This window comes from Belonocnema kinseyi, chromosome 10 (genome assembly GCF_010883055.1).
Source record: "Belonocnema kinseyi isolate 2016_QV_RU_SX_M_011 chromosome 10, B_treatae_v1, whole genome shotgun sequence".
NCBI lineage: Eukaryota > Metazoa > Arthropoda > Insecta > Hymenoptera > Cynipidae > Belonocnema > Belonocnema kinseyi.
Window position 1 is genome coordinate 5,212,929 of NC_046666.1, and position 27,859 is coordinate 5,240,787.

At 23.8% G+C, this 27,859-nt stretch overlaps 1 protein-coding gene across 3 annotated transcripts in view; it reads right to left on the minus strand.

Annotated features, from left to right (window-relative positions):
* The window catches only part of LOC117182288 (J domain-containing protein), a 56,678-nt gene extending 30,226 nt beyond the window's left edge, over positions 1–26,452 (minus strand). Inside the window, exons 1-3 of one of the 3 annotated variants that reach the window (XM_033375415.1) lie at positions 26,372–26,446; positions 26,218–26,289; positions 19,358–19,828 (exon numbers count right to left, since the gene is read on the minus strand). In XM_033375415.1, the coding sequence (XP_033231306.1) occupies positions 19,358–19,441 (84 nt within the window). In that variant the 5' untranslated portion in view covers positions 19,442–19,828; positions 26,218–26,289; positions 26,372–26,446. Of the gene's footprint in view, positions 1–19,357; positions 19,829–26,217 lie in introns of all 3 variants that reach the window. The other 2 variants (XM_033375413.1, XM_033375414.1) reach the window with 2 other exon arrangements.
* Between the last annotated feature and the right edge of the window lie 1,407 nt (positions 26,453–27,859).

Here is a 27,859-nt window from a genome sequence, read left to right on the forward strand (position 1 = left end):
TAGTTCCCGTGCTTTCACTTAATAAAATTTCTCACTTTGATCTTTTCTATACCAATTTTATATTTTTTGATGTTTTTTTCACGATCTTGAATCCGGCTCGAAGGACCATTTTGTTTAATGTTTATGTGTATAAATATTAATTTCGCCAGATCAGAAATAGACAGAGAAGAATCGTTAGAAATAATAATTAGTTCAAGTTTTATTTTAAGTATAGAATACTTGGCAGACTAAGACAATTTCTTAGAACCACACAGATCACTCACTCACTCGTTTATATAGACATTTTTGTAAGATGTAATAATTAACGTCTTTATTCAGTTAATCACTTTACTGGTCCGAAAATATCGGACTACGATCTGTTGCGATCCATTGCTGCTCGCACACTGTTTTTCTCAAGCGACAAGGCTATCATCACACACTCAAACGGAGAAATCACGTGACTTCAAATATTCCTTTAAATAATAAGGAAAATAAAAATAGCTTTGAAATAGGCGACGTCGATAGATTGAATAATTTTCAATCGCAGAAAATCTCATAAAGACGAAATTGTTATTTGTTACGAAATGTTATTTTAAATTCAAACAATAATTTTCGAACATTTGAATATTGAAAAATTATTTTTTTAATATCAAAATTTTTAAATAAAAATGGTAGTTTTTGGTCGTTAATGTGTTAATGGGAGGAATTATGTATTTTTAATCAATAAATATTATTAAACAGAAAATTGTTGAATGATTTGATTTCGGAAATGTTATATTTTGCGAATTTTCTAGTTTAGGTATTTTATAATTTAGCAATTTTCTGTCGGAGATTTTATTATTTGGCATTTTTCAAATCAATATTATTATAAACTATTCGGGAATTTTCCAATTCGAAAATCGCATTATCCGGAATTTTTCTTATTCACGAATTTTATTTTTCGGGATGTTCCATTCATCCCGTAATAGAATTTGTATATTAATTTTACTCTGAGACAAACATTTTTAATTCAAAAATTAGTAACAATCATTAACAATATAAAACCAGATTACTTTAAATAACATTATATTTTTTATTTACTAAATACTCATTTTATTTTTTAACCTAGTGCTCAGCATATAATAAAAACCATTCACGTATTACTTGGACAAGTTAAAGTATAATTGTTTTCAGTTAGAAGTTATAAATACAAAAATGGTATTTTTCAACATTTCAAATAAGCGCGCGAACAGCAACCAATCACGAGCTTTATGCATAGCATGCGCAATAGGGCAATTCTAGGCGAATTATAAGAAATCTAAAAAAACCAAATAAAAAGCTTTATGCATAGCATGCGCAATAGGCATGGGCGGATTAAGACCTTTCGGGGCCCGGAGCTAAAATAACGTTGGGGCCCCTTTAAGGCGGCTGGACTTAACATTTTACTTTCATTTAAAATTAGTTCATGATAAAAAAATTCAAAAATTTAATTGAAAAAATTTTACTAAAATTTTTTTAGGACTTTATTATTTTTGTTTATAAGCGGGTTATTTTACTGTATATTATATGTTTTTCTTGGGGAGAAGGGGGCCCCCACTAGCGTGGGGCCCGGTGCTTCAGCACCACCAAGCCCTCCCCATGATCCGGCACTGGCAATAGGGCAATTCTAGGCGAATGATAAGAAATCTAAAAAATACCAAATAAACCCGATTATTTAAATAATATTTTAGTGAATTTAAAGAAATTTAAGGTAAATGAAAAGAAGCCAATGAAATTTATAAAATTCAAGGTGACTTTTTAAAAAATCGCAAATTCAAGGTGAGTCTAACAGATTTCAGGCTTAATTCTTTAAAAAAAATTAATCTATTTAATTGAGTAGAATTAAGTGAATTTAAAATAATTTAGCGTGATTAAAAAAAAACACTCCTAAGAAATTCAATTTTTTATAGAAATTCAGGATACATCGATAAGAATTCAGAGTGAATTACAAATTTGTTCGAAAAAAAAAATTTTATACAAAATATTTCACAGATTGCAGTATAATTGAAAAGGAGTTAAGAGAATTTAAGGGAATTCAAGAGACTTCAAAGGCATTCGTAAAAATTTGAAAGGATTTAATTCAAAAAAAATTTCAAAACAAAAATTCCCACCGAATTTAGTGAAATGTAAGTGAAAAAAATACTATTGAAGAAACTTTAACAATATTTAAAAAAAATTGAATACACTGAATTTTTAATTCGATTGAATTTATAGAGATTTAAGATAAATGAGAATAATTCAACGAATTTCATAACAATTCAAGGCAAATTAAAAAAAACTTTTAAAGAATTCATTGAATTGAGGCATGAAGTGAAATTTAAAAAAATCAACAAAATTCAGGAAATTATCAATTTTACAACAATTTAAAGGCATTCAAAAGACTTGAAAGAAATACAGAAGAATTAGAAAGAATAGAATCGAACAAAATTGAAAAAATAAAAAACTTTAATTAAATATATAAAAAGGGAAGTGATCAGAATTCAGGGCAAATATAACAGCATTTTAGTGAATTAAATTTTTTTAATTTCAGTAAATTTAAAGAAATTTCAAGGAAATGGGCAAATTTCGATGCAATTCATAAAACTTCAAAAAATTGAAAAGGAATTGAAAAAGCACTAAAACTGCAATGAATAGAGTAGAAAGCGGACGGAGATCTTTTTTCAGAAGAGACTTAACATTAAAAAGTTTTAATTAATTGCTTTATCTAGTCTGTAAAGACGTTAAGAAATTCCGTTATTCTCTGATGATAATACAGATTCCTTGAAAATTTTAAATGCGTAACACCTGGCAAAATAATGCGTACATTTCGGAAAAAGGATTCTTGTTTCGATCTCTCTCGTAGCTTAAGGTAAAAACACCCAACTGGCAATAGAAATATTTATAGTTCGATTCCCAGCTGAACGAAGGAGAAGATATTTTTTCAGGAAAAAATTCATTAAAACAAATTTTTAATTTGCCAGAAAAGACGTTAAGAATTTCTGTTATTCTCTTATGATAATACAGATTCCTTGAAAAATTTGACATTTAACTGGCAATCGGCTGTTCTGTGGTTCGATTCCCACCGGAGCGAAGAAGAAAATCTTTTTTTAGCAAAAATGTAACCTAACATTTTTTTGATTCATTACTTAATCTAGTCTGTAAGAACGTTAAGAAATTCTGATATTCTCTGATGATAATACAGATCCCTTGAAAAATTGTACTTCTGAAACCTAGAATGATAATGCGTGTATTTCTGAAAAAGGATTCTTCTCTCGAATTCCCCACTAGCTTAAGGGGAAAGCACCCGACCGGCAATCGGAAGTTCCGTGGTTCGATTCCCAGCGGATCAAAAGGAGTTTTTTGCAGAAAAAACTTAATTTAAAAAAATTGTAATTCACTACTCCATCTAGTCTGAAAGGACTTTAAGAAATTATGTTATTTTCTGATGATAAGACAGATTCCTTTCATCCTATTGCGGAATAAGGCGTAATAGTTACAGGTTTTAGAAGAGTGCCTTCTACTTCGATACAAAATTTTTCAGCCGAGAGATTCGCGTGATTATATCAGAAACGATTCACATCACTATCTTAATCAGTCACTAATTGAATCAGTGAAGCAAGCACCTCACTAATTTGCTATTACCTAATTAGGGTACGTTCACATATTACGTAACGTGGTTATAAGTGAGAATTACGTGATGGGGAAACTGGGGTAATAAAGAGCGAGAAAACATGATGTAATATGTGAATGTTTATTACAATTTTATCAATGAATATTTAACTTCTGTTCGGAAATTATAATACGTTCAGATAAGTGGTAAATTAAACTCTTTTATTAAAAATTCAACTCTTCAGTTAATTATTCAATTTTTTATATTTCAACCATTTGATGAAAAATTCCTTTATCTTGGTTAAAAATTAATTTAGTCCTTAAAAATTCACATTTTGACCATGAAAATTTAAGTGATTTGTAGAAAATTGCATCTACTTTGCTTTAAAATTAAACAATTTGTTTTAATTTTTTCTTATACCAATAAAAAATCTTTTTTGACATAAAATTAAACTTTTTTCTTGAAAATACATCTTCCGGATTAAAAAATTCAATTAATCAGTTAAAAATTATATATTTTTTTAATTTCAACTATTTGATTAAAAATTCATTTATCATTGGTCATCATTAATTTTGTTGTTGAAAATTCACATATTCGTGTTCAAAAATGAACAGTTTTGTAGAACAATTCATTTGGCTCGAAACTTCAACAAATTGTTGCAATTTTTTTCTTATATTAATCAAAAATCTTTTTTGGCTTAAACTCTTTTATCCAAAATGCAATTCTTTTCTTGAACATTCGTATTTTGGATTTAAAAACTTATCTTTGTAGATTCGATATTCAACTATGTAGTTAAAAAATCGATTTTCTTTTCAACTTCAACTATTTCATTGAAAACTTATTCATCTTGGTCGAAATTTAATTTTGTTATTGAAAATTCATATTTTGGAGTTGAAAATTAAACTTTTTTGTAGAAAATCTAATCAATTCGGCTCGAAAATTCAACAATTAAAACAACAAATTTTTTTTCATAGATGAAGAATTTTTGTTTGTGAAAAATTAAACTATTTTATTGAAAATTCAACACTTTTCTCGAAAATTTAAAAAATTCTTCTTTGTAGATTCAAAATTCAAATACATTCAGTTGAAAATTCAATTTTTCAATTTTAACTATTTGATTAAAAATGTATCCATCTTGGTCGATATTTAATTTTGTTGTTGAAAATTTATGTTTTGGGGATGAAAATTTAACTGTTTTGTTGAAAATTTAATCTATTCGGCTTGGAAATTCAAAAAAAATTTGAATTTTTTTTAACATTATTGAAAAAATGTTTGTGTGTCAAATTAAACTATTTTGTTTAAAATTTAACTCTTTTATTTAAAATTTGTCTTTTGGATATGAAAAATTATCTTTGTAGACACAAAATTAAACTAGTTACAAACTAATTTTTGTAGTTTGAATTATTTGATAAAAAATTCATTTATCTTGGTTAAAAATTAATTTTATTGTTGTAAATTCACAACTCCAGGTTTCAAATTCAACTACTTTGAAGAAAATTGTGTTTTAGGCTTGAAGATTTATATTTTAGAGATGGTGATTTAACTGTTTTGTAGAAAATGTTAAATTTGTTAAATTTTTTTCTTAAATTAATGAAAAATTTTTCTTAGTAGAAAATTCAAACATATTCAGTTAAAAGTTCGGTTTTTTCAATATTAATAATATTATTATAATATTAATCATATTAATAAAAAATTTTCTTTAGCGGAAAATTCAACTCTTTTATCAAAAAGTCAACTCTTTTCTTGCAAGTTTTTTTTTATTTTTTATTTAAAAATTCATCCTTCAATAATCAAAATTCAACTATTCTAAAAAAAATTAATTTTTTGTTTCAATTCAACTGTTTCATTAAAATTTAGAGTATTGATGTTATTTTCTCGACCAGGATAATTAATTAATAAATTACTAATGTTAAATTTTGCATATTACTGGTCAAAAAATTAAAAATTTATTTATCTTGGTTGAAAATTCCCTTTTTTGTTAAAAATTCTTATTTTCAAGATGAAAATTTAAATGTTGTGTAGAAATTTCCATCTATTTTTCTATAACATCCAACATTTTGGTTGAAATTTTTTCTTTATTGACTGAAAAATTATTTTTAATTGAAAACTCAAATTTCTTCTTTCCAATTAATCTTTTTGGTTTTAAAATTCATCCTTATAGGTTAAAAATTAAACTATTTTGTTAACATTTTTAAATTAAACTTTTTTTAAATTCGTCTCTTTGGCTGGAAAGTTAAACTGTTTGATGTTAATGCAACTAATTAGTTGGCACGTAATTTTGTTGGTTAAAACTTCAACTATTTAATTAAAAATATATTGCATTTTTAACGAATATTTACATTAATTTTATTAATAAAAATCGAATTACCTATTTTCGTGAAAAATCGCCCTATTTCCCTTGTTCGAAGAAAATTTTGGTTTCTGAAGTCTGAAATAACATTATTTATTTAAAAAGTATATATGAATAAAATCTGAATATAATTTTATTTTATATTAATTATCTTTAAATAAGCATTATGTATTGCAGAATGTCATAAAATAATTATTAAAAAAGTTAGAATCAGCAATCGGAGAAAAGTAAGGAAAATAATTGGAGGACAATTTATTCCGGGAAATATGGTGGGGAAATCCCTTGCGTCACATCTTGAGTTTGCTAATTGGCAAGTTGGTAAAAAAAAGTCTTACGAAAATCTGATCAGGGCCAAATAAAAATATGACCTCATATTTAGAATCGAATTTAAAGGCACTGAAGTACCTTCAGAGAGAAGAAAAAAATATATAAATGCAAGATAGAATCTAAAAAAGTCTTACGAGAAAATTAGGTTACTGATTTTTATAATTTAAAAAAAATATTAACGATATCGAGATGCTTTTAGAAATGAAAATATATATTCTATTTTATTTACTTATAATAAAAATTATATTAAGCAAGACAAACTATATAAAAGGAATATTTTAATGTTTTATTAAATTTAATTTCAGAGGTCGATAGTTGAATTTTTAACCAAAAAAGTTTTTTCACCAAAGGGGATAAATTTTCAAAAAAATAGTTGAAATTTCAACGAAATATTTCAATTTTCTAGCTAGAAAAACGAATATTTAAAAACCGTTCAATTTTCGTCAAAGAAGATGACTTTATCAAAATAGATGAATTTTCTACCAGTCGAATTAAACGAAAAACAAATTTTTAACTAAAATAGTCGAACCTTTAACCAAATAGATGAATTTTTAAAAAAGAAAGATAAATTTTAAACCAATTAAATAAATTTTCAACTAAAAAATATATTTTTTTAATTATAACTGAAATTAGAAAATCATTTGATTGACAAATTACCCTTTTCAGCAGTTGAAGTCAGAAAAAAATAGGTTTTTGAAATCAAATTGTAAAATTCTTAAATAAAAAGATTAATTTTTTTTCTTAAAATTTTTAACCACGCAGGTGAATCTCTAGAAAGATTAATTTTTAACCAAATACTTAAATTTTCAACAGAAAGGATTCATTTTCAGATTAACCAATTATTTTTTATTTAGGATTTTCCAAAAAACACGAATTTTCAACAAATTATAATCATTTTCAACAAAACTGCTCAAAACTGAAGCTAAAAAGTCGAATTAAGCCAAAAAGACGAATTTTCTACAAAGAAGTTGAATTTTCAAAACGAAAATATAAACGTTTTTCTAAAATGATGATTATTCACCTTGAAAAATCTTTTTTTTTTAAGTATTTCCACTCTCAACAAAGCAGTTTAATTTTCAATCAAAAATTTATTTGAACCAAATAGTTGAATTTTTACTGAAATGTTGAATTTACAAGCTAAATTATACAAATTTTCAACAAAACAGATGAAGTTTAGACACTGAAATATGAATTTTCGACTGAAATTGATCTTCACCAAGAAAAAAATTATTTAAAAAAAATTAATTTAATTTTAAACCAAATAGTTGAATTTTCAACCTAAAATATGATTTTTTAGCAAAAAAGCTAATTTTCAACCAAATAGTTTAATCTTCTACCGAATTGGTGTATTTTTAAACCGAAAAGGCAAATTTTCCACGAAACAGTTAAATTTTTGACTAAAATTATCTTCAACAAGAAGAAAATAGTCTGTTTCAAAAAGATAAACCAAGTAGGTCAATTTTCCATCAAAAATATGAATTTTCAACAAAAAATTAATTTTTACCCAAATAGTTTAATTTTCGACTAAGTAGTTGAATTTTCAAACCGAAAAGACAAAGTTTTCACAAAAAAGTTGAATTTTAGACCCGCAAATATGAATTTTCTACTAAATTGATGAATCTTCAGTATCAAAAAATTCATTTTTTGGAAAGTAGTCCCACTTTAAACCAAACAGTTGAATTTTTAACCAGAAATATCAACTTTCAACAAAAAAGTTACTTTCCAACCAAATATTTTATTTTACTACGAAATAGTTAAATTTTCAAATTAAAAGTTAACTTTCTAATAAATTGTTAAATTTTGTAATTGAAAAAAATGATTCTTCTACTAAACAGTTGAATTTTCTATTAAAATTATGAATCTTCAATAAAAAAAGCATTTTTTGAAATTTAGTTTTACTTTTAACCAAGAAGTTAATTTGTTAGCATAAAATTTTAATTTTCATCAATAAAATATTTATTTGGACCAATTAGTTGAATTTACAAGCTAAAAATAAAAAAATGTCTACAAAACAGATGAATTTTCGACTGAAATTAACATTTAACAAAAAAAAATTCTTTGTTTAAAAAGTAATTTAACTTGTGAATTAGTAGTTCAATTTTCAATAAAAAATTTCATTCTCAAATGCTTTAATTTTCTACTAAATTGTGGGGATAGTAAATCGAAAATACAAATTTTCTACAAAGCAATTCAATTTTCAAAAAAAAATATGACTTTTCAACAAAAAAGATCATTTTTAACCAAATAGTTTATTTTTTTATAAAACAGTTAAATTTTCGATAATAAAATATGAAATTTCAACTTAAAACTTAAAACCAAATAGTTGAATTATCTACCAAAAATATAAATTTTAAACAAAAAAGTTAATTTTCAAAGAAATAGTTTAATTTTCTTATCCACTGTTCAATTTTTAAACCGAAAAAACGATTTTTCTACAAAACAGTTGAATTTTCTACTAAAATTATGAACGCTTACCACAAAAAAATACGTCACCCCAAAATACAAATTTTAAAAACAAAAGATATATTACAAACAAATAGTATAATTTTCTTTCAAATTGTTGAATTAACAAGCCAAAAATACGAATTTTCTACAAAAGAAATGGACTTTTGACTGCAATTAATCTTCAACAAGAAAAAAATGATTAAAGAAAAAAAGTAATTTAACCTTAAATCAAGTGGTTTAATTTTTAACAAAAATATTAATTTTTAACAAAAAATATCACTTTTAACAAACTATTTTATTTTTTTACAGAATAGTTGAATTTTCGACACTAAAATATTAACTTTCGTCTGGAAGTAATCTTCAACAAGAAAAAAAAAATTTTTTAAAGGTAATTTAACTTCAAAATCAATTTTCATAAAAAATTATATTTTCAATATAAGAGCATAATTTTTCCTCAATTTTTTAATTTGTAAACCGAAAGTTTATTTTCTACAAAACAGTTAAATTTTCAGCCCAAAATATAAATTTTCAGAAAAAAAGTTTCATTTCAACAAAATATTTTACTTGTCAACCAAATAATTTAATTTTCTATTAAATTGTTGAATTTTAAAACCAAAAAGACGAATTTTCTACAAATTAGTTCAATCTTCGACACGTAAATATGAATTTTCCACTAAAATGATAATTTTTCAACAATATCAAAAATACATTTTTTAAATAGAAAAATATTTCAATCTTCAACCATAGGATCGAACTTTCAACCAAAAGGTGAATTTTGTAAGCAAAAGATTAATTTTCTATTAACAAATATGAATTATTAATGTATTACATGAAATTTTTGACCAAGTACTTGAATTTTCAATTGAAAAGAAGAATTTTAAAGTAAAAAGGATAAAATTGCAACCAAAAATGAAATAGTTAAATTTTAATTAAAAAATTAATTTCCATCCGAAAATAAAACAAATTTTCAACAAAATAGTTACATTTTCAAGCAAACAGTAGAATTTTTAACTAAACGAGAATAATTCCAAAATGAAAATATAATGGTAGACTTTTGAGCAAAAAAAAACTTAACTTTAAATTGTACCTAATATAATTTTTTTTTTATTTTGTATCCAAAAATATAAGGAGATAAGATAATAATTATTTATTCTTCAATTAAGTTATAATTTTAATATATTTTTAAATTTTAAATTTTTTATTCAAGTTTTTAGCAATATAATTTCTAGAATTGTAGACAATAAAAATAGTTTTAATAAATATAATTATATTGCCATTTTTAACAGGGAAGATAATATTGTTTCTATAATTAGATTAGAAATATAAAAGTTTAATTTAACTTATTTTAAAAATATATTGTTTTCATTATTGTATGATTAATTTAAAATTAATCCAGAATTTCAAGTTAATCAAAACTATTAACCTTCATCTTTAAAATTATAATAACTTATTACAATTTATAATTATTAATATTATTTAGCATTAAACAATAGTTAAATAAATTTAAACTTCATAAATATAATTTAATTGCAAATTTTTAATTGAAAATATTATGCCTGAAGAATGTTATAAATAGTTTTTCGACCCTCACATTATTTTATAGGAAGGATCGTTATGGCAACACAACCCAACTAAAATAGGACAACGTGGAAATAGACTCATGAATATTCAAGAGAAAATGTGAGCTCTGGTGTTTATTGTGATTTAACGTATATAATAGAGATATTGTTCCATTATGCAATGTACTACATTCGAAATGCATGTTTCCGTCACAATTTACATTATTATGCTAAATTTAATAATATCGGGTTTCATATAGCTTAATCTAATATTTTCGTCGCTGGTATTACGGCTTTTGATTTACTAGCATAAAAAAAATTAGTTAAAGTCTTCTGTTCAAAAAATATTTTTTTTAGCTCCCCTGGGATTCGAAACCAGGTCTACTGATTACAAATCCCAGCCGAAATTTTTTTAACAAAACATTTTAAAATTGTAACCAAATGAATAAGTTTGAGGAAAGGAAGACTTATTTTTTTATAAAACAGTTGTATTTTCAATAAAAAAGTTAATTGTCAAATAAAAAGATGAATTTTCAGTGAAGAAAGACAGTTTTCTTTCTACCCGAAAAAAAAGAATTTTTAAACCAAAAGGAATTTTCAACAAAACACATGAATTTTTCTTCTTGAAAATTTATCATTACCTGCTTAAAGGTCCCCTGTTTTCTACAAGATATGACCTTTAAACCGGTAATGATGAATTTTCAACAAGAAAGCTAATTTTTATTCAAGAAATATAACTTTTCAATCAAATGCTTTTATTTTAAACTATGAAATATTAAGTTTTAACTAAAAATTTAATATTTAAATGATGTATTAAAAAAATAGATTTTTAATTTAAAAAACCGAATTTTCAACGAGTTGAATTCAACCAAAAAAGACGAATTGGTATCAAAAAAATTAATTTTCTACTAAATAGTTCGATTCCCTGCCAATTTGTTGAATTCTTAAGCCAAAAAGACCAATTTTCTACCAAAAAGTTGAATTTTCGAACCAAAAATATTAATTTTTGAAAAAATATTTGAATCCTTGAAGAACATAAATTAATTTCCAATCAAGAATACTAATTTTCTACAAAAAAGACGAGTTTCCAACGAAATACATGAATTTTCAACAAAATAGTTAAATTTTTAACCAAGAGGATTAATTTTCTACTAAATAATCTAATTTTCTACCAAATTGTGAAATTTCTAAGCAAAAATGACAAGTTTTGTACAAAAGACTTGAATTTTCGAAACGAATATATCAATTTTCAAGAAAATAGTTGAATCTTTAACCAAAATAAATTAATTTACAATCAAGAAGATTAATGTTCTACCAAACAATCTAATTTCTTACAAATTGTTAAATTTTCAAGTCAAAATAACGAATTTTTTACAATAGAGTTGAATTTTCAATCCTGAAATATTCATTTTTTATTAATAGTTAAATTCTTAACCAAAATAAAAGAATTCTCAATTAAGAAAGTTAATTTTCTACTGAAAAAAGAAATTTTCTACAAAAAAGTGGAATTTTTAACCCGAAAATATGAATTTGCAAACGAAAAAAAAAAATTATTTTAAACAAATAAATAAGTTAATTTTCTACTAAATTGTTGAATTTAGAGGGCAAAAATACGAACTTTCTACAAAACGGTTGAATTTTCGACTGAAATTAACATTCAACAAGAAAAATATTATATGTTTAAAAAATAATTTAACTTATAAATTCTTAGTTGAATTTTCAAGAAAAAACTTTATTTCGAACAAATACTTTATTTTTCTACGAAATTGTTGAAATAGTAAACCGAAAAGACGAATTTTCAACAAAGTAGTTCAATTATCAACCAAAAATATAACTTTTCAACAAAAAATGTCATTTTTAAACAAATAGTTTAATTTTCTTTAAACAAATAAATTGCTGATAATAAAATATGAACTTTAAGCAGTTAAATTTTCGACCCGAAAACATGAATTTTCTGATGAAAAGTTGAATCTTCGGTTTAAAACACTAATTTTTTTTAAAAGTAGTTCTACTTTCAACCAATTACAGTGAAACTCTTCTTAAGCGCCAATTTTTGGGCTGACGGAGGGTGAGGACTAACTGATTATAGCCCGCTCCGCTTTTGTTTGTTCATGCTTGAATACTCGCCTGGGTGACAGCCGCATATCCCGCGCACCCCGCGCAACTCCTGTTACACCTACATGCGGCGCGGCCTCAATTCTCGGAAGGGATATAGAAGGGAGGGCTATTGAAGAGTTTCACTGTATTTGAATTTCTGAGACAAAATATGAATTTTCACCAAAAAGTTTTATTTCAACCAAATATTTTAATTTCCAACTAAATAGTTTAATTTTCTACCAAACTGGTGAATTTTAATACCAAAAAGACAATTTTTCTGCAAAAAAGTTGAATTTTCGACACAAAAATATTTTTATACCAAACAGTTGAAATTTTAACCAGAAATATGAATTTTGAACTAAAAAATTTAATTGCCAGCCAAATATTTTAATTTTCTACCGAATTGGTTAATTTTCAAACTACAAAGACAAATTTGATAAAAAACGGAGAAATATTTGACACTAAAATATTTATGAAGTTTCGACTGAAATTACCCTTAACGCGAAAAAGAAATTTAAAAAAATTAATTTAACTTTAAAGATGTAGTTGAATTTTCTTGAAATAGTTTATTTTCAAACAAATAGTTGGATTTTTTGTTGAATTATTAAACCGAAAAAAAAACAAATTTTCTAAAAAACAATTGAATTCTCAACAAAAAATATATAAATTTCTAACAAATAATGTAATTTTTAACCAAATTTTTTTTTCTACAAAACAGTGAAATTTTCAAACTTTTTCTTATATTTGTTATAAAGATTCATGCATTAGGTTTAAATCTTCACTGTTTTCTTGATAATCCTTTGCTTTATGCAAAATTATTTTTTACCTGAAAAAATTGACTGAAAATAAACTTTTTTGTTGCAAATTCATATTTTCCGTTTGTAAATGCAACTGCTTTACAAATAATTAATCTTTTGGCGTGAACGTTCGACAATTTTAATGACTTTTTTTTTTGACTGGAAAATCTTTAATTGTTCAAAAATCGTCTTTCGGTTAGAAACTTTAACTTCTGGTTTTAAAGTTCAACTATTTTGTTTAAATATTTTCTCTTGGTAAAAGTTTCATAATTTTAAATGACAATTCATCTCTTTCGCTGGTAATTAAAATGTTTTTGAAAAAATTCGTCTTTTGGTTTCAAAATTTGTTGCAGATTCATAAATTTAGTTGAAAATTTATCTTTTAATGAAAATGAAAATAGTTTGTTGAAATTTTGTTTACTGATAATTCTTATTTGTTAGCTCAAAATTGTACTAATTATTTAAAAATTAATGTGTTTTATTGAAAATTCGTCCTTTTTACACAAATTTAATCTTTTTGGTTGAAAATTAGTGGTTTTTGTAAAGAATTAATCTTTGTATTTTGAAAATGCAGCTTATTTTGTTCCAAATTCAACTGCTTTATTGAATAAAATTTTCTTTTTGTTTAATTTGACTATTTGGTGGAAAATTCGTTCTTGGTTGAAGAATAAATTTAGTTGAAAATTTATTTTTGTAGTAGAAAATTCCAGTATGCTCTTAAAAATTCAACTCTTTTGTTGCACAATTGTCTATTTTGACAAAAAACTCTTACTTTTGGATTGAAAATCCGCCTTTTTTGTTAACGATTAAAATAAATTCTAAAAAAATCCCATTATAAAACAATTGAAAAAAAATCATTTATTTAACCGAGTGAATGTAAAAGAATTCAAATAAATTCAAAATATACCCGCTCAAGTTTCAAAAATAAAGAGAATTAATAATAATTTTAATAATTTAGGGTAAATTCAAAATGGATTCAAATAAGATGAACATTTTTTATTTTAATTCAAAATTTTTCACTGATTTGAGTAAAGTTGGAGTATATTCTAAATTCAAGGGAACTCATGAGACTGACAAAATTTGCAAGAATTCGAAAGAATTGACGAAAAAATTTAAAATCTAGAAATTTCAATCGAATCAAGTAAAATGTGGGTAAGCGGAATTCAGGGCGAATTCAACCAAATTCAAGTGAATTCAAAAAATTCAAAAAATATAAAAAACAACGATTCAAATAAAATTCGAAATTCAAGTAAATTTAGAGTGAATTTATAAAAAATAGAAAAAGTCTTAAATATTTCACTGATTAAAGTAAGATTGAAGTGAATGCAGAAGAATTCAAGAAAACTCTGAATTCTAAAAAAACAAACTAAAATCAAACTTTCTCATCCATTTATCTGAGTTAGTTTAAAAGAATCCAAGTCAATTAAAAATTTCGAAATATAAAGCGATCCATTATATTGAATAATATGAAGAGAATTTATGAAAATTCGACCAATTGCAGGTTGAGTTAAAAAAATCTAGAGAATTCCCAAGAATTCAGAATAAATTAATAAGAATCCAAGATGAATTCTAAATTAAGTGAAAAAATCATATATTTCATTAATTGCAATTAAATTTTAAGGAATTAAGAAGAATTCAAGAGTATTCGATGAAAGTTATACGAAACCCAGATATAAAAAAATCCGTTGAATTCAGATAAATAAGAGTGAAACGAATAAATGAATAAGAATATGACTAAATCCATAAGAATTCATGGTAAATTTGTTAGTCTTCAAGGTGAATTAAAGAAATCAAATATTTAAAAAATCCATTAAGTTCTGAGGATTTCAAAAGACTTTCAAAGAATTCAAAGTGAAATCATTAAATTATAATTTAAAAAATTTGAATTCAAAAATCTTTTGTGTTTTTGTTGAGTTCATTGAAAAAAAATGTGACGGAAGTGATATTTTTATTTTAAAAAGTTACAAAAACGTAATTAGAAAAAAAGTTATTAAAAGTGGCGTCAGTAACTATGTGAGAGCTCTATAAATGATTATGATTGGTTTTAATGGAATAAAACCCATATTTCACAAATCTATTATTAAAATTTAAAAAAAGTTACTAAGAGGATCCTTGAAAAAATTCTTCATTTAAAAATAAAAATCTTAATTTAAATTTGTCGTACAAACAAAACTAAAATTTGCGAAGTAGTATTATTAAATTAACAAAAAAGAAACGTATATGCAAAGCCAATATTCTTAAATTCAATCAGACAATTTATTCTTGAAAATTTTATATTGATTTGACATAAAAACAAAACTTATAAAATAATTTGAAAATCAGTCAATAATTTGAATTTTTGATTTAGAAATGAAAACTGTCAACAATGGGCTACATGTTCTATATTAACAACTGCGCTAGAATGTCCTTAAATTAAAAAGAGAAACATTGATATTAAAACACTCTTTTTTGTTGTACAAGAATAATACAAAATTATTTAGTAAAATATGTTTAAAAATTTTTATTTTATACGTTCGAAAATTCATCGCAAAAAAATTCATAATCATAAATTCAATTGGACCATTATTTCCTGGAAAATTGAAATTCAAGTTACGTAAAAACACAACTGGTGGGCGAATTTAAAAATCAATCATTTTGAATTTTTGTATTTAAAAAGAAAATCCTATAATTAAAACTCTCGAATATGACATACATGTCCTACATTAAAAAACTGCGCAAGAGTATCATTAAATAAACGAAAGAAAAATGCAGATATTTGAATTTTTGAAAAAAGAATAAAAACTTATTCAATAATTTCCGCTTTAAATTTTTTATTTTATACCGTTGATTCAATGGATTTTGAAATTCTCGAATTACTATAATTCCTGAATTTTAATAAAATTCCAGTACAATAAAATTTTCTATTTGAAAAATTCCTGAATAATAAAATTACCGACAGTTTATAAAATTACTTAATTTGAAAATTCCCAAATAACAAAATTTCCGAATTGGAAGATTACCGAATAATAAAATTACCGACAGTTTATAATAAACCTGAATTTGAAAATGGCCGAATAATAAAATTCCTGAATTTTAATTAAATTCCTAAACTTTCATAAAATCCCCGATTAATTACAAAATTCCTGAATTTGACTCAAATTTCCTAACAATAACATTTCCGAAATTGAAATATTCCAGAATTGGAAAAGTCCCGTATTGGAAAAGTCCCAAAAAATAAAATTATCGACAGTTTATAATAAAATCGAATTTGAAAATGTCCGAATGATAAAATTCCTGAATTTTAACCAAGTTCAAGGATTTCAATAAAATTCCTAAACTTTATTAAAATTCTCGAATTAGAATATTCCCGAATAAACACCATTTTTTCTTTTTATAAAATTCCCGAATAATAAAATCTTCGAATTGGCAAAGTCCTGAATAATAAAATTACTGACAGTTTATAACATTATCGAATTAAAAAATTCCCGAATAATAAGTCCCGAATAATAAAATTACCGGCAGTTTATATTATTACCGAATAAAAAAATTTCCAAATATTAAAATTCCTGAATTTTAACAAAATTCCTGGATTTTATTCAAATTCCTAAATTTTAATAAAATTACCGCATTTGAATATACCAGAATGATTACAATTCCTAAAATTAAATAAAATTCCCGAATTTGAAAATTTACGATTAACAAAATTCATCAATAATAATGAAATTCCCGAATAATAAAATTACCGAGTAATAAAATTCCCGAATAATAAATTTATCGACTGTTTATAATATTACTTCAATAGGAAATTCCCGAAGAATGAAATCCCCGAATAATAAAATTCCTAAATTTGAATTAAAGTCCCGAATAATAAAATTATCGACAGTTTATAATATTGCCGAATTAAAAAATTCGCGAATAATAAAATTCATGAATTTGTACAAAATTCCTGGATTTTTATAAAACTTCTGAATTTTAATACAATTTCTAAACTTTAATAACATTCCTAAACTTTAATAAAATTCCTAAATATTTTGTAAAATTTCCACATTCGAATATTCCCGAATAAATACAATTCCTGATTTTTAATAAAATTTCTAAAAAATAAAATTTCCGAATTTGAACCTTCTAGAATAATTCCAATTCCAAAATTTTAATCAGATTCGCGAATAATAACATTTCAGAGTTGGAATATTCCAAAATTAGAAAAGTCTCGAATAATGAAATTGCGGACAATTTATAATACTACCGAATTTATAAATGCCCAAATAATAAAATTCCCCCAAAAAATCCTCAATAATAATTAAATTCCCGAATGATAAAATTCCTGAGTTTCAATAAAATTCCCGAATAATAAATTTATCGACAGTTTATAATATAACTCAATTAGAAAATTACCGAATAATGAGAACCCCGAATAATAAAATTCCTGAAATTGAATGAAAGTCCCGAATAATAAAATTCCCGGCAGTTTATAATATTATAGAATTTAAAAATTCCCGAATAATAAAATTCGTGAATTTTCACAAAAATGCTTGATTTTAATGAAATTCTTAAACTTTAATAACATTCCTAAACTTTAATAAAATTCCTAAATTTTAGCAAATTCTCCTCATTTGAATATTCCCGAATAAATACAATTCCTGGATTTTAAATAAATTCCTGAAAAATAAAATTTCCGAATTCGAAAATTTTAGAATAATTACAATTCCAAAATTTTCATCAAATTCGCGAAAAATAACATTTCAGAATTAGAATATTCAAGAATTATTAGAAATCTCGCGTATAATAAAATTGCCGAAACTTTATAGTACCACCGAATTTAGAAATGCCCGAATAATAAAATTCCCACAAAAAATTCTCAATAATAATTAAATTCCCGAATAATAAAATTCCTGAGTTTCAATAAAATTTCCGAATAATAAATTTATCGACAGTTTATAGTATAACTCAATTAGAAAATTACCGAATAATAAAAACCCTGAATAATAAAATTCCTGAATTTTAATGAAAGTCCCGAATAATAAAATTACCGACAGTTTATAATATTATGGAATTTAAAAAATCCCGAATAATGAAATTCGTGAATTTTCACAAAATTCCTTGATTTTAATGAAATTCTTAAACTTTAATAAAATTCCTAAATTTTAGCAAAACTTCCTCATTTGAATATTCCCGAATAAATACAATTCATTGATTTTAAAGAAATTCCTGAAAAATTCCTCATTTGAATATTCCCGAATAAATACAATTCCTGAATTTTAAAGAAATTCCTGAAAAATAAAATTTCCGAATTCGAAAATTTTAGAATAATTACAATTCCAAAATTTTCATCAATTTCGCGAAAAATAACATTTCAGAATTAGAATATTCAAGAATTATTAGAAATCTCACGTATAATAAAATTGCCGAAACTTTATAGTACCACCGAGTTTAGAAATGCCCGAATAATAAAATTCCCCAAAAAATCCTCAATAATAATTAAATTCCCGAATAATAAAATTCCTGAATAATAAAATTCCCGAATAATAAATCTACCAACATATATAAAAAATATTTTTAATGTTTAAAGTTTATACAATTCTTGTTTGAATTAAAAATAACACGTAAGTGAAACTCAACGAATAATTTTACAAACTTTAAATATGAGAAATAATGATGACCTACTCGACCTACATTAACAACTGGGTAAGAGTATCCTTAAATTAAAAAAAAAAGATTTCAAGGGTTATTAAATTCAAATTTTATATTCATAAATATAATTGGACTGATTCCTGGAAAAATCGACCTTTAACTTACATAAAAACAAAACTGATAAAAGAATTTGTTAATCAACAATCAATTTGGAATTTTTGTTAAAAAATGAAAACCAAGAATTAATATTCTTGAATATCACACACATGTCCTACATTATGAACTATGTAAGAGTAACCCTAAACTAAAAATAAAATCAAATAAATTTATATTCATAAATAAATTTGGAAGATTGATTCTTGGAAAAATTTTATATTAAACTTATATAAAACCAAAACCGATAAAATAACTTTAAAATAAATTCGAATTTATCTAAAAATGAAAAGTCTTGACTATGACCTACATTAGCAAGAGCGGCAGAATATCCTTAAATAAACAAATGATAAAAAACTATAAAAAGTCCCTTTAGTGTGAAAAAAATAAAACATAATAAAATAAATTAAATTTCAAAAACTTTCGTTCATACCGTTGCAGATTCGTCGCATCCTAGAATTGCGTAGAGGTCTTCATCCTCATCAGGCGTGTAGTTTAGGATATCGTCGACACTCATTTTCGTTCTCCTGGACCTTTTCCTTCTTGAAAAAAACTATCTTTTCTCGTTTTTTTTTAAATACTAATCACTTTTTTTTCGAGTTTTTACGAATATTTTTAAAATCGCGAGGATTTTTAAATAAAAGATTTCACCTGTTGCGGTGACAGAACGTTACTAATGCGCGCTCGAAAATGAGAAGAAAAGCTAGTCTCGACCCGGAAAGTCCCGATTCCCCGGGAAATCAGCGGCGCCCGCGCCGTGGAAACGTCGTTAAATCCGTAGCTGCGCACTTCGGTTCCCTTTACTAGAACACTGACATTTTGACGATTTCACCCACGACTCCTGATGACGGCGACGACACTCTCAATCAGCAAAATTGGACTTCGATTCAGACTCTCCCCTTTTCTAGAAAACAGCGGATTAGTCCAAATGAAAAATTGTAATAAATAGAGAGTGGGCGTTTTAATCGAAGAAAAAAATGCACGATTTTTTCTCGGTTAGCGAAAAATGTTAAGCGTTTTTGAAATTAAAAATTACGAACTTTTAAGACTGACCATTTTTTTATTTGAAGTAATCAAATCTGAATTCCAAATGGAAGAACTCTATGTGGAACTCTTTGAAATTTTATAATTTAAAAGCAATTTTTCATTCATACGATCAATAATTCAGAGCTCGAATTTTTTAAATAGAACCTTTAATACAGAAAATTTTAACTTGCAATTTTTTTATAGATTGAACAGTTCAAAGATTTCTGGTTAAAAAATATAAATTCACGCTACCATTCTCAAGGCTCTAATTTAATAAATAAATTTTGTAATGCTTTAATGGAAACGAAGTTTTTTTGAAAGCTGAAAGATAAAAATTTTTCTATCAAATTGAACATTTTTTTAAACTAGAAGTTAAGTTACTTTAATATTTAGTCGTTTAAAATGAATAATTGTTTAATTATTCTTTTAATCAAACTTCATATTCGAATACATGTTCTCTTAAAAATAATTTTTCAAAATAAAAAATAATTTTATATTTTCCCTATTTTTTCTTAACCCTGCAAAATTAAAATTCATTTTTGGAAATTTCGAAAATCTTTTGAAATGATTTCAAATATGTCTAAAGATTTTTTAAAAATTAAATTTAAAAAATAAAAAATCACTAAAAATTTGCCACGGGATTTCAAGAAATTTTTTTATTATCATGAAACCTTTCGAAATCCTAAACAATTTTCGTTTTTAAAATTTCGAAAATCAACATTCTGTTAGAATTTTTTAGAGCTTTCAAATATCAAATTTAAAAAAAAAATTGTATTCAAATTTTTCTCAAAATGTTTTGAACTGTTTCCACGATTTTTTTAAAATCCTGCAAATCATTTGAAATTATTTGAAATATATCTAAAGATAATCTGAAAATTAAGTTTGCAAAATAAAAATTCCTTTGCAATTTTTCGAGGGATCTTAAGAAAAATTTGTTATTATCATGAAATCTTTCAAAATTTCTAAAAAGCTTAAAAATGTTATTTAACAACCTTCAAAAATCGACATTTTGTTAGGAATTTTTTCTATCTTTTCACATTTCAAATTATTTTTAAAAAAAATTTTTTTATTTTTTTAAATACACTAAAGATTTTGAAATTTCGCTACATTTTTTAAACCTGCAAATCTTTTAAAATGGTTTAAAACATAACTAAAAGATTCTCATAAAACTCAATTTTTTTTAATTAAAAATAATAATTAATAAAAGTTTCCTTAGAAATCTTAAAAGAAAAAGCTTATTATCTTGAAACCTTTCAAAATTCTTAAGTAGCATTCAAATTTTATCACAAAATTTTCAAAAATCGACAATTATTTTTAAAAAATTAAAATCTTTTCAAATTTTAAACTATTTTGAAATTTTCGTTTCAAAATTTGAAAATGTAAAATGTTTAGAATTTTTCCCATTTTTTTTAATTCTGAAAAATAAAATAATTGCCTTAAGGTCTTCGAAATACTTGTTGTTTTACAATTTTAGAAATTTTTTGAAAAGCTTTGAAACACGTTTAAAGATTTTCCTGAAATTAATTTCTCTAAATAAAATTTCATGTTAAAATTTTCCAGGACCCTTATGACAAATTTTTTTTATCGTGAAAAATTTCAAAATCTCTAAAAAACATCAAAAATTGATCTCGAAATCTTTCAAAATCTACTTTTCTTTGAAATTTTCTAAAAATCACTGTAATATTCCTGAACTGGAAAATTCCCGAATAATAAAATTTTATACTATGACAGAATTTGAAAATTTTCGAATAAAACAATTTTCGACAGAAAATGACCAAATAATAAAAGATCCGAACTAGAAAATTCCCGAATTGTTTGATTTTAAAATAATAATATTGATTGAAAACCATTTTTTTTATTCTTTAAATTCGGGACTATTAAAGTATAAGGAATTTTATGATTCGGAATTTTTCAGTTGTCACGATTAAGAAAAAAAAATTAAACGTTTTTTATCCTATTAGTTATTTATGAAAAATACAAAAATCAAATTTTTTTATTTTCGGCACTGATTAATATTGTAATTCCATTATAAATTTAAAAAAATTTTAATTAGATTTTTTAAAAGGTTTTTGTAATTTTATAAAAATACTATACACATTTTCAAACAAATTTTTTTTCAGTTATTTTGATTTTAAATTCAATCAATAATTTTTAAAAACTTTAAACATTAAAATTTTTTTTCTACGTGAAGAATTTGATCGCTGCTATTTTAAAGAAATAAGTAACATTTTAAGTAAAAATAATTTTTTTATTGTTTAAATTTGTAAAATCTGCCAAATTCGGGAATTTTATTTTTGCGGATCTTTCAGTTCTTCTGTTTTGAAATACGTTTGAAGATTGTCTTGAAATTAATTTTTCGAAGTCTAAACTCATTTAAAGAAATGGCAGCAATCCTAAGCTAATTGACTTATTACCTGAGAACCTTTTTAAATTCTTGAAAATTTTTCTTACGAAATCATCAAAATAAGCCATTTTGTTTAACATTTTTTAAAACCTGGTTAGAAATTGTTTAGCATATTTTTAATGTTTCTCCAAAATTTCCAAATATTTCTTACTTTTTTTCGTAATTTTGCGAAACTAAAAAAATTCCCAAATTATTTTTCAACAATTTAAGAAATATTTTGTAATATGGTTGAAGATTCATTTGAAATTAATTTGATTAAATAAAAAATCATTCAACATTTTCCCACGAATCTTCAGAAAATTTTTTTGCGATTCTTGAACTTTTTAAAATCCTGGAAAAGCTTCAAAACTTTTATTTTGAAATATTCAAAAGTCGACATTTTGTTACGAATTTTTTGAAATATTTTCTAATTGAAGATTATTTTTTAAATTGTTAAAAAATTGTAAATATCGTTTAAAATGATTCAAATTTGCCCTACATTTCTTTTTAAATCCTTCAAAATTAAAAACATTCCCTTAAAATGTTCCGAGATTAAAATTATAAAAATCTTCTAAATTTGTTATTAAAATTATTAACAAATCTACACACTGTCTTAAATTGTTTGAAACCGTTCGAATTTTTTGATTCCTCTTAAAGTTACTCGAATTTTTTCTACATAAATCGTTGTTGAGTTGTTATTTATAAATCAAAATTTAGCACTGTGACTTAATAATTAAAAGTGAAAAAAATGTAACAATTAAAACTGTGACATTCGAAGGTTTTTTGTCATTCTGATGAAAATTTAAAAGTGAAAATTTAAAAAGACTTAGAGTGAACAACTTTTTGGCAATCATCCTTAGAATTTGTAAGAAGTCAATTTGTTTAAAAAATGCTATCGTTAATAATTTTGCGATAATTGAAAGTTTGTAAACTAAAGTTTCAAAACCTGTATTTTGAAACACAATTAGATTATATTAAGATTTAATCAAAATATAATTAAATCAATTTTGGTCTTATTCTTACATTTAAAAAAAATTTTTTTTAACCGGAATGAAATTGAAACAATTCTAGATTATATAAAAATGTTTGAAAGTTAAAATATTGAGAATTAAATAAAAATAAAATAAACGCATATCATTTCTGAATAAAAGTGTTTAAAATTACATTACAGGTTGAAATTGAAAGTTTTTCAATCAGCTCTCAGAATCAAAAAATTTCAGACTAAAAATTCGAAAACTGGACAATTGCATTAAAAAAGAGTTGAAATTGTATGTATCGTTTCAAAATCAAAGCGTTAAAAATTGATAAACATTATTTTGAATTGAAGAATCTCGAAATGGACTTATTTGAGATCATTTCAGATCATAATTTTGAAAATCTAATTAAAAGCGTAAAAATTTAATAAATAAATTTGGAGATTATAATGATGTTTATTTGAAAATAAATAAGTAACCTCAAATTGTTAAAAAACTATGAATCTTCCTTGAAATCTGATGATTTTTTAAAATAAATTTTAATTTCCGACAAAAACACTAACATAATCAAAAATTGTTTAACAGAAAATTTTATAAAGATATAGTTATAACTAATATAATTGAGTATTTTATCGCTTTAGTTAAAAATTCATTTCTTTCACTGAATAATAATTTTTTTAACTGAATAATTTTCAGTTGGCAATTTATCTTTTTTTAGTTAAAAATTTATATATTTTGTTACAAATTCGTTTTTTTTTATATAAATTAATCTTCTTAGCTGAAAATCAATCTTTTTGGTTAAAAATTAACTTTTTTGGTTAAAAATTGAATTTTTCTATCTAAAGATTTATAATTTTAGTTGAAAGTTCATGTTTTTATTTAAAAAATCGACAAATCTAGTTGAAGGTTCATAATTTTAATTGAAAATTCATAATTTTTTGTCGAAAATATGACTATTTTGTGAAAAAAAAACATTTTTAGTTAAAAAAAAATTCCCACTAAAAAAGTAATTATTCCAATTGTTTAATCCATAATTTTAGTTAACAATTCATCTCTCTGCTTAAATATTAATTTTTTAACTGAAAATTTAACTGTTCAATTTTTGGCTTACAATTTATCTTTTTTAGTTGAAAATTTGTGTATTTTGTTGCAATATCGTATTATTTGTTTAAAATTAATCTTCTGAGTTAAAAATTATTCTTTTTGATTGGTACTATATTTTTCTACTTAAAGATTCGTCACTTTTCTGGAAATTGGCTTTCCTTCTATATTAAATATAAAGCAGCAGCTTATTTACAAAATTCTTTTTTTAAAAAATGATCGGAAACATTACAATAAAAAAAACTCAAAATCAAAATTCAAAAAATAGCTCCCAGAATTTTCAAAATTTTTGAAAGTTTTGTGGCCAAAAAATATTAACTACAATTTACAACAGTTTCACTAAGATTAATTAAAATGGATGAGATGACTATCAGGTTTAATTTAAAAATTGAAGGTCAAATTAAAAAATTAAAAATGGTGTAATCCTTAAATCATTAAAGAAACTTTGTTTGAAAATTGAAGCATTCTCAAATTTTAATCTTGAAACTAAGTCATTAAAAATGAATAATTTTTAAATTTTGAATCACAATTTTTTTAATTCAATCATTTTTATCTAAAGATCAAAATTATTAACTTAAAAATCAAGCATAATTTTCATGCAAGAAAAACAACTTTATTTTTAAGACAATAATAATGTATCAATACAGAAAGTACTTTGAAAATTTAAAAAAAAGTTTAAATATTATTAATCGGAAATCTATTTTTCTATTCTTTTGGAAATTTTTTTGATTCAAATATTTATTAGTTTGCTTGTAAATTATTACTTTTTAACTAAAAATTTAACTATTTTATTTTTTGTTGAAAATTGATCTTTTTTAGTTCAATATTCAACTGTTTGGTTAACAAAGTTATTTTTTAGTTGAAACTTCATCATTTTCACTGAAAATGTAAATATCTTAGTGAAAATTCATTCTTTAAGTTGAAAATTAATCAGTTTTTGGAAAATATTATTTCTTTTATAAAATTTTAACTATTTGATTTTTGTTAAAAATTTATCTTTTTAGTTTAATGTTCAAATCATTGGTTAAAAATTTGTCTTTTTTAGAAATAAATTCATTTTTGTTTGATTAAAATGTAAATAACTTAGTGCAAGATTAATTTTTTACGTTGAAAATTTATCTCGTTGCTTGTAAATTATTATTTTTAATTGAAAATGTTAGTTGATAATTCATTACTTTGTTTGCAACGTTATTATTCCAATTAAATATTCGATTGTTTTAATTAAAAATGTCTTTTTTTGTCGTATATCTTATTGTACAAAATGCCTATTTGAAAAAAGTGCTGGAAAAATTATAATTTGGCAAAAAAATCGAACTCAAATTTTTAAATATAACTTCCAGAATTTTCAATATTAACAGAAATCATTTAGCCAAAAATGGCTGCCAGGATTGATTTAAAAATTAAAGGTCAAATTTAAAAATTAAAAATGTTTTAATTTTTGAATTATTAAGCGAACTTCATTTAATAATTAAAGCAATCTTAAATTTGGATCTTGAAACTAAGTCATAAAAAATTATTGTTTTAAAAATTTTGCATCACAAATTTTAAAATTCCATCATTTAAATCTAAAGCACAAAATTAATAAATTAAAAATTAACGATAATTGTCATGCAAGGGAAAGAACTTCATTTTGAAAATGATAACATTTCAAAGCATAAAGTACTTTGAAAATAACGAAATTTTTAAATATTATGCATCAGAAATCTTAATTAAATAAAAATAAATCAATAAACTTTTAATAAATGATAATATTAATAATATTAAAGTTCGCATCATTAAAAATGCATTATTAACAATAAAAAATTTTACTTTTTCGTAAACTGGTTTCTTGTATACACAATAACACTTTTATAATCCAGACTGGCATCAAGTTGAATGCATCTACGTCACATATTAAAAATTTTATAACAAAAAATCACTTTTTATTCGGTTATAATTAGAAATTAAAATAAATTTGTCCTACTTGTTGATGAAGAAAAATCGAGTATTTGTGATAACTGTCACGGTTCACTTAAAACACAAGATCTCATTCACAAGAAGTCATACAACCGAATGCGTGGTATTCCAGAATCGGGAAACTCCAATGACTTTCACTCGCAGCGATTGAAACTGTAACCTTGGACGTCATTAATTTTTTTACTGCATTACCGACCGAGACTAAATATAATTATTGCAAAATTTGTTTTATTACAGTTTATGTTGGTTTAAAAAATTTACTTTCAAATATAAAGCAACAATTTTCAGAAAATAAAATCAAAAATGTGCAGTACATATGAGAGTGATTCTTATTCGCTTTTTTAAAAATTTAATTTAGTACCCCTACAAATTTTTCTTTTGCTGAGAAAGTGACCTCAGATTTTCTTCATAATTACACCCAAAAAAATGGAGGGCACTCAAGGCGATTCTATAACAAAAATGCTTATTCCTAATTTAATTTATGGTTTTATTTTCATTATTGATTTGTGGCCCACGTCACTTGTGTTCCTTACAATTAAATATAAACCACAGATTTTTTAAAGATTTATACAATAACGTTTAAAGGATGCTTAAGCTTATTTCAATGAGAAAATGTGGATTCAATTTAATTTTCTCTAGTTAATTATAGAGAAACTGTCAATTTCCTCATTCGAGAATAAAAAATTAGTCAAGATGTTTGACAAACGTTTATTATACTATTGGAAGGGCATTCAAGGTCATTTCGCAAAAAATTACCTCCTTGTAAAGATACTACTGTTTTAAATAACTTTAATTCAAAAAATGTTTTTAATCAAATAACTAGTATGAAAAAGAAAAAAATGTTAAATGACCATTTTTCGAAAAATGAACTTGAATAACCTTAAAGTAATATGACACACACCTTAATGTAATATGACACACACCTTCAAGTAATATGACACAAAGTTAATAAAACCACTTGAATAATTTGATTACCTCGATAAAGAAATTGACACTATTTCTCATTAAAAAAAAATAGAGAAAATTAAATTGAATCAACATTTTCCCACTGAAGTTACCTTGAGCGGCCTTTGAACGTTATTGTAAAAATCTGGAAAAAATGTGAGTTCAATATTTATCAGTTAAGAACACAATTTATTTTATTTTTGTATTAATTTATTTTTTAATTCTTAAACAAATTAGTTTAATTAAAAAGTCTGCACTATTTTACATAACTGTTTTTGAATAAAAATAAAATTTAATTATGAACAACAACAAAATTAGGTTTAAAAAGATGTATTTTTAAACAAATTAAATAAAAATTGTACAGACAAGGTGTCCAGTGGCCACCCTACATTGAAAATTTGAAAAATCTGGAATTGTCAGAGAATTCTTATCAACCTGGAAAACCTGAACATTTGAGGGAATTTCTTTTAAGGTCAGTGAATTTTTTCGAGAACTTGCTTCATTTTTTTGTCAAATTTCAAAATAAAATTGAATAACAATAATTCCTTAT